The sequence below is a fragment of the Papio anubis genome, chromosome 4 (genome assembly GCF_008728515.1).
Source record: "Papio anubis isolate 15944 chromosome 4, Panubis1.0, whole genome shotgun sequence".
Classification (NCBI taxonomy): domain Eukaryota; kingdom Metazoa; phylum Chordata; class Mammalia; order Primates; family Cercopithecidae; genus Papio; species Papio anubis.
In genome coordinates, this window is record NC_044979.1 from 126151484 (window position 1) to 126163621 (window position 12138).

The following is a 12138-nucleotide window of genomic DNA, read 5'->3' on the forward strand; positions in this document are numbered from 1 at the left end:
CTTCCTGTGATTAAAAGCATGGGGTGGACCAGGAGCCATGCCTCACGCCTGTAATTCCAACACTTTGGGAGGCCGAGGCGGACAGATCACCTGAGGTCAGGAGTTTGAGAACAGCCTGACCAACATGGTGAAACCCCGTCTCTACTAAAAAATACAAAATTAGCTGGGCGTGGTGACACATGCCTGTAGTCCCAGCTACTTGGGAGGCTGAGGCAGGATAACTGCTTGAACCTGCAGGCAGAGGCTGCAGTGAGCCAGGATGGCGCCATTGCACTCCAACCTGGGCAACAAGAGTGAAACTCCATCTCAAAATTAAAAAAAAAAAAAAAAGCATGGACAGTGGGTTCAAGCTACCTGCTTTCACGAACCTGACCCTATTACTTGCTCACTGTGTGGCTTTGGGAAAATTATGATGCCTCAATTTCTTTCTCTGTAATACTCATGCAACTGTTCCATAAATCTAAAATTATTTTTCATAAAAAATTTAGAAGGGCCAGACATGGTGGCTCACCCCTGTAATCTCAGCACTTTGGGAGGCTGAAGAGGCAGAATTGCCTGAGCCTGGAAGTTCAAGACCAGCTTGAACAACATAGTGAGACCCTGTCTCTACAAAAAATACAAAAAAATAGCCAGGCATGGCAGCATGTGCCTGTAGTTCTAGCTACTCAGGAGGCTGAGGTGGGAGGATTGCTTCAGCCCGGGAGGTTGAGGCTACAGTGAGCCGTGATCATGCCACCGCATTGCAGACAGGGCACCTTTCTCTCTCGCAAAAAAAAAAAAAAAAAAAGTTAAAAGTATATCCTCTTTTTTAAAAATAGAAGGCCAATATACATGTAACAGAAATTGTTATATTATCAGATTCTTTTCTGCACTCAGCCCTAACAAAACATGCTGTCTTCAACTTTATTTAGTTGAAGAAAGAAAAAGTTCTAAGTTGGGTTCCTTTTATCTGAGGAGTCTCAACTTTTACTATGTATTGTTCAAACTGAAAAGAGACTTTGTACTTAATCTCAGATGTCATTAAGTAGTTGAAATAAGTTAGATTTCTAGTTAAATTAAGAGCTGCTTCAAGTTTTTAATTAGTAGTACATTCAATAGTCAGGAATACACACTTTTGTTATTGTTGTTGTTGAGACGGAGTTTCGCTCTTGTTGCCCAGGCTAGAGTGCAATGGTGCGATCTTGGCTCACTGCAACCTCTGCCTACTGGGTTCAAGTGATTCTCCTGCCTCAGCCTCCCGAGTAGCTGGGATTACAGACATGAGCCACCATGCCCAGCTAATTTTGTATTTTTAGTAGAGATGGAGTTTCTCCATGTTGGTCAGTTTGGTCTTGAACTCCCGGCCCCAGGTGATCTGCTAGCCTTGGCCTCCCAAAGTGCTGGGATTACAGGCGTGAGCCACGACGCCCAGCCTGTCCATGGATTTTTAAAAAAAATGTGCTCTGAGCAATCTAAAACAAAAGCAGTCTGCCTAAAATTTATATTTATGTATTTCTACTATATTACAGATACTGATTTTATGGAGCTATAATTTAATAAGATATTTTAAAAGTGATAAAACATTTTATAATTTTGTATATTGTTATTTCGTAAAAAGTTTAGTTATTTTTTTTTTTTTTTATTTTTTTTTTTTTTTGAGACGGAGTCTCGCTCTGTGGCCCAGGCTGGAGTGCAGTGGCCGGATCTCGGCTCACTGCAAGCTCCGCCTCCCGGGTTTACGCCATTCTCCTGCCTCAGCCTCCCGAGTAGCTGGGACTACAGGCGCCCGCCACCTCGCCCGGCTAGTTTTTTTATATTTTTTAGTAGAGACGGGGTTTCACCGTGTTAGCCAGGATGGTCTCGATCTCCTGACCTCGTGATCCGCCCGTCTCGGCCTCCCAAAGTGCTAGGATTACAGGCTTGAGCCACCGCGCCCGGCTAAAAGTTTAGTTATTTAAGTGCAAATGCAAAAGACAGGAATGATCATATTGAAGCACTAGGAAAAAACTTTGTGGGTAAAAATTCAACCTCAAATATGCAAATATTTAACTTCCAATGTGGAAATAACATCTTTTTACAAAAGAAAAAACATATTTGTTTGCAAGGTGTTCTTATACACACACACACACACACACACACACACACACGGCCTTTAGAATATGGTAACCAGGCCAGGTGTGGTGGCTCACACCTGTAATCCCAGTACTTTGGGAGGCTTAGGTGAGTGTATCACCTGAGGTCAGGAGTTCGAGACCAGCCTGGCCAACATGGTGAAACCCTGTCTCTACTAAAAATACAAAAATCGGTCAGGCGCGATGGTGGGCGCCTGTAATCCTAACTACTCAGGAGGCTGAGGCAGGAGACTTGATTGAACCCAGGAGGCGGAGGTTGCAGTGAGCCTAGATTGTACCATTGCACTCCAGCCTGGGTGACAGAGCAAGACTCCATCTCAAAAAAAAAAAAAAAAAAAAAAAGAATATGGTAACCAAAAATATCTATATTCTTTTTAGGTGGTCTTTGAAAAACAAAAGCAAATCTATCTGCAAACACATCTAGGTGGGGCAAGAGTGTGTGAAAACGGGACATTAATTAAGATTGATTGATGGAAAAAGTGATGTAAAAAGTAGAAAGACAAATCCCTTCCACAATTTTGATGAAAGTTCTTTCAATTTGTCTTTTATCACTCAGCTTAATAAGAAATAAAATTGAAAATAAATTAAATAATTTACATTGTCCTACTATTTACATTTTACTAACTCCATATGTGTAGAGGTGTAAGGGATTTTTAGAAGAGAAACAAGGTTGAGACTTTTCAACCTGAATTTGGATAAAAGATGAATCTTCAAAAGTATTGATAATTTTGGAAAATAATTTTTAAGAAGGGCATGACAGCCAGTGATTATCTAGTTAGGCAATTTATTGCCAGGGATTGTGAAGCTTTACTATAAAAACTATAGGATGAACAATGGCTCCTTGATGCTGAGATTTTGTTCGTCTTCTTTTTTAATAGGTGAACATTATACCACTGATTGCCAAAGCAGACACAATTTCTAAAAATGATTTACAGACGTTTAAGAGTAAGATAATGAGTGAATTGATTAGCAATGGCATCCAGATATATCAGCTCCCAGCAGATGAAGAAACTGCTGCTCAAGCGAACTCCTCAATTAATGTAAGTTTCAGTAACAATATCTGACAAAGAGGCTATAAATGAGTGTTTATCCAGAATCCAGTGTGAGAAGTTTAAAATTTTTTTTATTCTCTATTTCATTTATTTATGCTCTAATCTTTGTTATTTCTTTCCTTCTGCTAATTTTTTTTTTTTTTGGAGGGGTGTAAAGTTAGGTTGTTTATTTGAAATCTTTTTTTTTTTTTTTTTTGAGACAGAGTCTCCCTCTGTCGCTCAGGCTGGAGTGCAGTGGCGCAATCTCAGTTCACTGCAACCTCCACCTACCAGGTTCAAGTGATTCTCCTCCCTCAGCCTCCCGACTAGCTGGGACTACAGGCGTGTGCCACCACACCCGGCTAATTTTTTGTATTTTTAGTAGAGATGGGGTTTCACCATGTTAGCCAGGCTGGTCTCAAAATCCTGACCTTGGGCAATCTGCCTGCCTCGGCCTCCCAAAGTGCTGGGATTACAGGTGTGAGCCACCACAAAGGCGAGATCTTTTTTTAAAAAAGATATAGGTGTTTACTACTATAAACTTCCTTCATTGTTTTATTTTAGATTCAGAGGGTATAAGTGCATATTTGTCGAATAGATATATTGCATAATGGTGAGGTTTGGCTTCTAGTGTACCTATCCTGAAATAGTAAACATTGTACCCAACAGATCATTTTGTTTTTGAAACATGGTCTTGCTCTGTTGCCCCGGCTAGTGTGCAGTGGCGTGATCACATCTCACTACCAGTAGATAATTTTTGACCATCAGCCTCTTCCCAATCTCTACCTTTTGGAGTCCCACTGTCTGTTGTTTCCATCTTTATGTCCTTGTGTACTTATTGTTTAGCTCCTGCTTATGAGAACATGTGGTATTTGATTTTCTATTTCTGAGTGATTTCACTTAGAATAACAGCCCCCAGCTCCATCCATGTTACTGCACAGAGCAAGATTTCATTTTTTTTGGCTTCATAGTATTCCAGGGTGTATATATACCACATTAAAAAAAATCCAGTCCCCTGTTAATGGACATTTAGGTTAATTCCATGACTTTACTATTATGAGTAGGAATATAATACACATTGAGTGAAAGTGACTTTTTAATATAATTATTTCTTTTCTTTCAGGTAGATGCCCAGTAGTATAATCACTGAGTTGAATGGTAGCACTATTTTTAGTGCTTTGAGAAATCTCTATATTGTTTTTCATAGAGGTTGTTACGGTCCCACCAACAGTGTATAAGTATTCATTATTCCCTGCATCCACACCAACATCTGTTGTGTTTGTAGTAAGAGCCATTCTATGTAAGACGATATCTTTTTTTTTTTTTTGAGACGGAGTTTTGCTCTTGTTGCCCAGGCTGGAGTGCAATGGCGGGATCTCGGCTCACCGCAACCTCCGCCTCCTAGATTCAAGCAATTCTCCTGCCTCAGCTTCCCAAGTAGCTGGGATTACAGGTATGCGCCACCAAGCCCAGCTAATTTTGTATTTTTAGTAGAGATGGGGTTTCTCCATGTAGGTCAGTCTGGTCTCAAACTCCCGACCTCAGGTGATCCACCCACCTCAGCCTCCCAAAGTGCTAGGATTACAGGTGTGACCCAGCACGCCCGGCCGTAAGATGATAATCTTATTGTGTGTGTGTGTGATTGTGTTTTTTTGAGATGGAGTCTCGCTCTGTCACTCAGGTTGGAGTTCAGTGGCGTGATCTTGGCTCACTGCAACCTCTGCCTCCTGGGTTCAAGAGATTCTCCTGCCTCAGCTTCCTGAGTAGCTGGGATTGCAGGTGCCTGCCACCATGCCCAGCTAATTTTTGCATTTTTAGTAGAGATGGGGTTTAACCATATTGGTCAAGCTGGTCTCAAACTCCTTACCTCAGGTGATCCACCCACCTTGGCCTCCCAAAGTGCTGGGATTACAGGTGTAAGCCACTGCCCCTGGCCTTTATTGTGGTTTTAATTTGCATTTCTCTGATGACTGGTGATGTTGAGCAATTTTTCATATGTTTGGTGGCCACTTGTATGTCTTCTTTTGAGAAATGTCTGTTCATATCCTTTGCGGTCTTTTTAATGGGGTTGTTTATTCTTTGCTGTTGTTGAGTTGTTTGTGTTCTTTGTAGATTCTGTATATTAGTCCTTTGTCAGATGCAAAGTTTGCAAATATTTTGTTCCTATTGTGTAGGTTGTCTGTTTACTCTGTTGATTATTTCTTTTGCTGTGCTGTTTAAGTCCCATTTGTGTATATTTTGTTTTGCTGCATTTGCTTTTCAGGTCTAAGTTATGAATTATTTGCCTAGGCCAATATCTAGAAGAGATTTTCCTAAATTTTCTTCTAGAATTTTTATAGCTTCTTCTGGTTTTTCATTTAAGTCATTAATGCATCTTGAGTTAAAGTTTGTATGTGATGAGAGGTGGGAATTCAGTTTCATTCTTTTGCCAATGGGTAGTCAATTTTCCCAGCATCATTTATTGAATAGAATGCCCTTTCCTCATTGTTTATTTTTGCCAACTTTGTTGAAGATCACTTTGTTGTAGGCATGTGGTTTTATTACTGGTTCTTTATTCTCTTTTCTTTCACAATTATTTTTCTCCCTTTTTTAGCTGTATCATTCCTAGCAATGGACCCTCTATTCCATTCCATTAATCTATCTGTCTGTTTTTGTACCAATGCTATGCGTTTTATTGAGTATAGCATCATAGTATAATTTGAAATCAAACACATGATGCCTCAGGCTTAGTTCTTTTTGCTTACAAGTACTTTGGCTATTTGGATGCTTTTTTGGTTCCATATGATATTTAGGATCGTTTTTTCTAATTCTGTGAAAAAATGATATTGGTAATTTGATAGGAATTGTGTTGAATCTGTAGATTGCTTTAGTTAGTGTGGTCTTTGTAATGATATTGATTCTTCCAATCCAAAAATTCCATAAATTTTTGGAATAGTTTCAGTAAGATTGGTACAAGCTCTTTGTTGTACTTCTGGCAAAATTTGGCTGTAAACCTATCTGTTCTTGTTTTTCTTTGTTTGAAATTATTTTATTACTGAGTCAGTTTCATTACTTGTTACTGGTATATTTAGGAGATCTATTTTTTCCTGGTTTAGTCTTAGGAGGTTGTATGTTTCCAGGAATTTACCCATTTTCTTTTCTTTCTTTCTTTCTTTTTTTTTTTTTAAAGGAATGTAAAACTATTATTGACCACAGTTCACCAGTATTTACAATAAGGTAAACAATATACAGTTGGGGCCAGGCATGGTTGCTGACACCTGTAATCCCAGCACTTTGGGAGGCCGAGGCAGGTGGATCACAAGGTCAGGAGGTCGAAACCATCCTGGCCAACATGGTGAAACCCCGTCTCTACTAAAAATACAAAAAATTAGCCAGGCATGGTAGCGGGCGCCTCCAGTCCCAGCGATTCCTGAGGCTGAGGCAGAAGAATAGTGTGAACCCCGGAGAGGGAGCTTGCAGTGAGCCGGGATCGTGCCACTGCACTCCAGCCTGGGTGACAGAGCAAGACACCGTCTCAAAAACAAAACAAAACACACACACACACACACAAACACACACAAAAAAACAAAAAACAATATACAGCTGGGTAACATTCTGATTACCACAAAGTTGTTTTTCCTGGCTTTTGCTGAACCAGTAAAGCAAATACTGAAAAGATTGAGCCTACATGTAAGGAATGAGTAGGGTAATTAAAAAACATGTAAGTCTTTTTTTATTTTTCTTCTTCTGAGACGGAGTCTCACTCTGTAGCCCAGGCTGGAGTGCAGTGGCACGATCTCGGCTCACTGCAAGCTCCGCCTCCCAGGTTCATGCTATTCTCCTGCCTCAGCCTCCCCAGTAGCTGGGACTACAGGCGCCGCCACCATGGGCCCAGCTAATTTTTTGTATTTTCAGTAGAGACAGGGTTTCACCGTGTTAGCCAGGATGGTCACGATCTCCTGTCCTTGTGATCCACCTGCCTCGGCCTCCCAAAGTGCTGGGATTACAGACGTGAGCCACCACGCCTGGCCAAAAACGTGTACGTCTTTTAGTTTACTTTTGTAATTTAAGCTATGAAGAGGCCTTTTTTTTTTCTTTTTTTTTTTTTTTTTTTTTTGAGATGGAGTCCTGTTCTGTCGGCCAAACTGGAGCGCAGTGGCGTTATCTCGGCTCACTGTAACCTCCTCCTCCCGGGTTCAAACAGTTCTCTGGAAGAGGCCATTTTTTATTGCAGACTTGAAGAGCTATTATTCACTGCCTCCAAGCTGCTCCAGGTTGAAGGTCTGCAGCATCTTTGGCTCTCTGCGCCTCCAGCTTGAGCCACATCTGAGCAGGGAGGGACGAATTTAACCATTTTATCTAGGTTTTCTAGTTTGTATACATAGAGATGTTCCTATTAGTCTCTGATGATCTTTTGTTTTCTGTGGTATCAGTTGTAATGTCACTTTTATCACTTTTGATTATTCTTGTGCTTACTTGAATCTTCTTTTTTCTTGGTTAATCTAGCTAGCACCATATCAATTTTCTCTTTCTTTTCTTTTCTTTTTCCTTCTTTTCTTTTCTTTCTTTCTTTTTCTTTTCTTTTTTTTTTTTTTGACAGAGTTTTGCTTTGTTGTCCAGGCTGGGGTGCAGTGTCATGATCCTGGCTCACTGCAACCTCTGCCTCCCAGGTTCAAGCAATTCTCAGGCCTCGGCCTCCTGAGTAGCTGAGATTACAGGCACCTGCCACCATGCACAGCATGTATTTTAGTAGAGACGGGGTTTTTTTGTATTTTAGTAGAGACAGGGTTTCACCATCTTGCCCAGGCTGGTCTCGAACTCCTGAGCTCAGGCAGTCCAACTGTCTTGGCCTCTGAAAGTGCTAGGATTACAGGCATCAGCCACCGTGCCTGGCCTAGCACTATATTAATTTTCTTCTCTTTTCAAAAAACAAGACAGGTTTTTTGAACTAACACAGACAAAAAAAAAGAAAATTTAAATAAGAGTTCAAGAAATAGGAAATTATGTAAAGCAACCCAACTTATGAGTTGTAGGCATTCCTGAGAGAGAAGAGGAAAAGGTAAAAAGATTGGAAACATATTTGAGGGAATAATCAGGAAAATTCTCTTGGCCTTGCTAGAGGGGTACATATCCAGATGCAACAAGCTCAAAGAATACCTGGAAATATTTTGCAAGATGAACTTTACCAGACTATCCAAAGTCAACTTGAAGGAAAATACTCTGAAAGAAGCAGGAGAGAATTTTCAAATTACCTATAAAGGAAATCACATTAGACTAACAGCAGACTTCTCAGAAGAACGTTTACACACCAGAAGGCACTGGGATCCTATTCTCTGTCTGCTTAGTCTAGCCTATTGTTAAAGCCTTCATCTGTAACCCAACCCTTCAGTGTGTTTTTCATTTCCAGAAATTCCATTGTTTTTATTTAAAGATATCTGTACTTCATTCACATTCTGCATTGTTCTGGTATCTTTGTGTTGATTTTCCACTTTCTCTTGGATCTCATTGAGTTTCTTTATAATTCATATTTTGAATTCATTATCTTTCATTTCAGAATTTTCATTTTGGTTGGTTAGGATCCATTGCTAGAGAGCTAGTGCGTCCTTTGGTAGTGTCAAAACATTCTACCTTTTTTTTTTCTTCATGATGCCAAAGTTCTTATGATGGTTTCTTCTCATCTGGGAAAACTGTCACTTCTTATTTTTGAATTTACTTTAATTTAGATGGGGCTTTTCCCCCTTGTGGGTATAACTATAGTGTCTATTGGGTAGGGGGCTTTGGCTTTGTTTCTTTTTCTTTTTTTTTTTTTTTAGACAGAGTTTTCCCTTTTTTGCTCAGCCGGGGGGGAGGTGGTCCCTTCTGGGTTTCCTGCAGCCCCCCCCCCTGGGTTCACGCCATTCTCCTGCCTCAGCCTCCCAAGTAGCTGGGACTACAGGCACCCACCACCACGCCCGGCTAATTTTTTGTATTTTTTTTTAGTAGAGATGGGGTTTCACCGTGTTAGCCAGAATGGTCTCGATCTCCTGACCTCGTGATCCACCCGCCTCGGCGTCCCAAAGTGCTGGGATTACAGGCGTGAGCTACCGCGCCTGGCCTGGCTTTGTTTTTTCAGCCCTGTGCCCTTCTGTCAGTAAACTTTTTATTGTTTTGTGCCATTTAACCTCCATGCCAGTAAGTGGCACTTATGAGTAAGAGCCAGCTATGGCAGAAGCAGATGGTGTGTGTTTGATCTTTGTTTACTGTGATTTCGTCTCTGTTGTTTCAGGTGATAGGCTGGTCTATGTAATGCCTAGACTCTGAGTTGCCTGTTCAGCCCAGAGGGGAAGACAAAGCTGGGCAGAGCTGGACCACAAAGCTTACCCACCAACATCTCAAGATGAACGTGAACAGTAGCCTTTACAGGGGTGGCTGGGGTAGCTCCTGTTGAAATGCTCACAGGTCTCTGTAGGGAGGGAGGAGCTGTACCAGCTCTGCCTCCGATGTAGGTAGGAACATGATCTGTTTCCCTATCCTACCCCTGTCCCAGAGCTCATGACTGTTAGTTCAGACAGACACTGTCATCTACCTCCAGGTCATAATGCAGCCAAGAGCCATTGAAAATGCCTGTCTGGTGACTCTTCACAGGAGCAACCTCAGGGTAGGACCTCTTCCCTCAGCCCAATACAGACAGCCCTGTGGCTTGCCTGTTCTCTCATGCAGGAACGCTGCTACTTTGTGTACATAGGGGAAGCAGCTTCACCTTTCAGCACAGGAGGGTGGGTTTCAGCTGTTGTAGTGTCGGCCGGCTGGGTTAGCACAGCCTTAGTCTCCAGAGGGAGTGATCAGCTGCCAATGGTGCACTGGGCTAGCCATTTTCTTGATTCTCAGATCCCAAATGGTGTTCTGGATGGTATGCATAAGTACTGGAGGGACTGGATCAGAAACAGGCTGGCATATGTGTCCTCAGGTACCCAGGGTTCAGATGCTGGCTGTGATAGAGAGGGGCAGGCTGGCCCCCACACAACTGGCAGAAAACTTAGGCAGGGGCAGGAAGAATGCTCAGGCAACTGCAGAATGCTAAAGCGACAGTAGTGTCAGGGCTGATTGCAAGTACCTGGGGGCTGGCCTCTCAGAAGAGTGCCAGGCCACAGCTGAAATGATCAGATGGGAGCACTCTTCTTTATTCTTTTTTTTTTTTTTTCTTTTTTTGAGACAGCGTTTTGCTCCTGTCGTCCGGGTTGGAGTGCAATGGCATGGCCTCGGTTCACTGCAACCTCTACCTCCTGGGTTCGAGCAATTCTCCTGCCTCAGCCTCCTGAGTAGCTGGGATTACAGGCACCCTCCATCACATTGGCTAATTTTTGTATTTTTAGTAGAGATGGGGTTTTGCCATGTTGGCCAGGCTGGTCTTGAACTCCTGACCTCAGGTGATCTGCCTTTCTCAGCCTCCCAGAGTGCTGGGATTACAGGCGTGATCCACCGTGCCCAGCCCATCCTTTATTCTTAAAGGACAGCTTTCTGGGGGTAAAGTATTCCTTTTGGTCTTTCTCTTCTAGTACATTGAGTCGTCCCACTGTTTCTTGACCCGCAAGACTTCTGTTGAGAAATCCATTGATAGTCTTATACAGCTTCCCTTATATGGGACAAGATGTTTTTCTCTTGCTGCTTTCAAAATTCTCTTTGTGATATAGGTCAGGGTATACAAAGATTCAGTTTTCAAAATGAATAAGTTCTGAAAATCTAATGTACGGCAGTGTGAATATAGTTAACAATACAACATTGTATACTTGAAATTTGGTAAAAGAGTAGATCTACATGTTCTCATCCCCCAAAAAAGTGAAGAAAATAATAATTATTTGAGGTAATAAATATGATAAATAACTCAATTGTGGCAATTTTTTCACAATGTATATACATATTAAAACAAGCTGTACACCTGAAATATATACAATTTTATTTCTCAAATACGTATTTATTACTCATTCACAGAGGGATGTGAATACTTAAAGGAGAGAGAATCGTTAAAAAAAAACCCTCCAAATCCCCAAATTCTGTCTTTGACATTTGACAATTTAATTATAATTTGTCTTGGTGTTTACCTATTTGGGTTTTGAATATTTGGGCTTCATGAATGTAGATGTTAATTTCTCTACCTAGATGTGAAAAGTTTTCAGACATTGTTTCTCTAAATACTATTTCTGTTTCTTTCTCTCTTTTCTTCTGTGATTTCTATAATGCATACATTGGTTTGCTTGATGATTTGCTGTATGTTCCGTAGGCTCTCTTCACTTTTTCCATTCTTTTTGTTTTTGTTCATCTAATGACAATTTCAAATAATTTGTTTTAGAGTTCACTCATTCTTTCTTCTGCTTGATTGAGTCTTGTGTTGAAGCTGTCCACTAAAATTCTCAGTGTAATTATTTTACAGTCAGAATATTTGTGTGTTTTTCATTTCTTTTTTGAACTTCTAATTTTGTTCATGTATTGTTTTCCTGATTTCATTTTGTCGTTTATCTGTGTTTGCTTGAAGCTTATTTAGCTTTTTTTTTAGACAATTATTTTGAATTTTTGCTGGGTGCGGTGGCTCACGCTTGTAATCCCAGCACTTTGGGAGGCCGAAGTGGGTGGATCACCTGAGGTCAGGAGTTTGAGGCTAGCCTGGCCAACATGGTGAAGCCCTGTCTTTACTAAAAATACAAAAACTAGCTGGGTGTGGTGGTGCACGCCTGTAATCCCAGCTACTTGAAGGCTGAGGCAGGAGAATCACTTGAACCTGGGAAGTGAAGGTTGCAGTGAGCTGAGATCACACCACTGTACTTCAGCCTGGGCGACAGAGCGAGACTCTGTCTGTCAAAGCAAGCAAGCACAATTATTTTGATTTTTTTTCAAGTAGCACATGGATCTTCATTATTTTAGGGCCAGTTAATGGCTCTATATTAGAGATATTTTTTTCTCTTTTTTTTGTGGGGTCATGTTTGATTCTTTGTAATCTTCATAGTCTTGCATTGATCTTTGCTTATTTAAAGGAGCAGTCTTGT

The 12138-nt window shown here is 41.1% G+C and overlaps 1 protein-coding gene across 1 annotated transcript in view; it reads left to right on the top strand.

Annotated features, from left to right (window-relative positions):
* SEPTIN14 (septin 14) overlaps window positions 1–12138 on the top strand; it is a 62002-nt gene that overhangs the window by 24131 nt on the left and 25733 nt on the right. The window contains exon 6 of the mRNA XM_031665431.1: window positions 2990–3151. Coding sequence (XP_031521291.1) covers window positions 2990–3151 — 162 coding nt within the window. The remainder of the gene's footprint in view (window positions 1–2989; window positions 3152–12138) is intronic.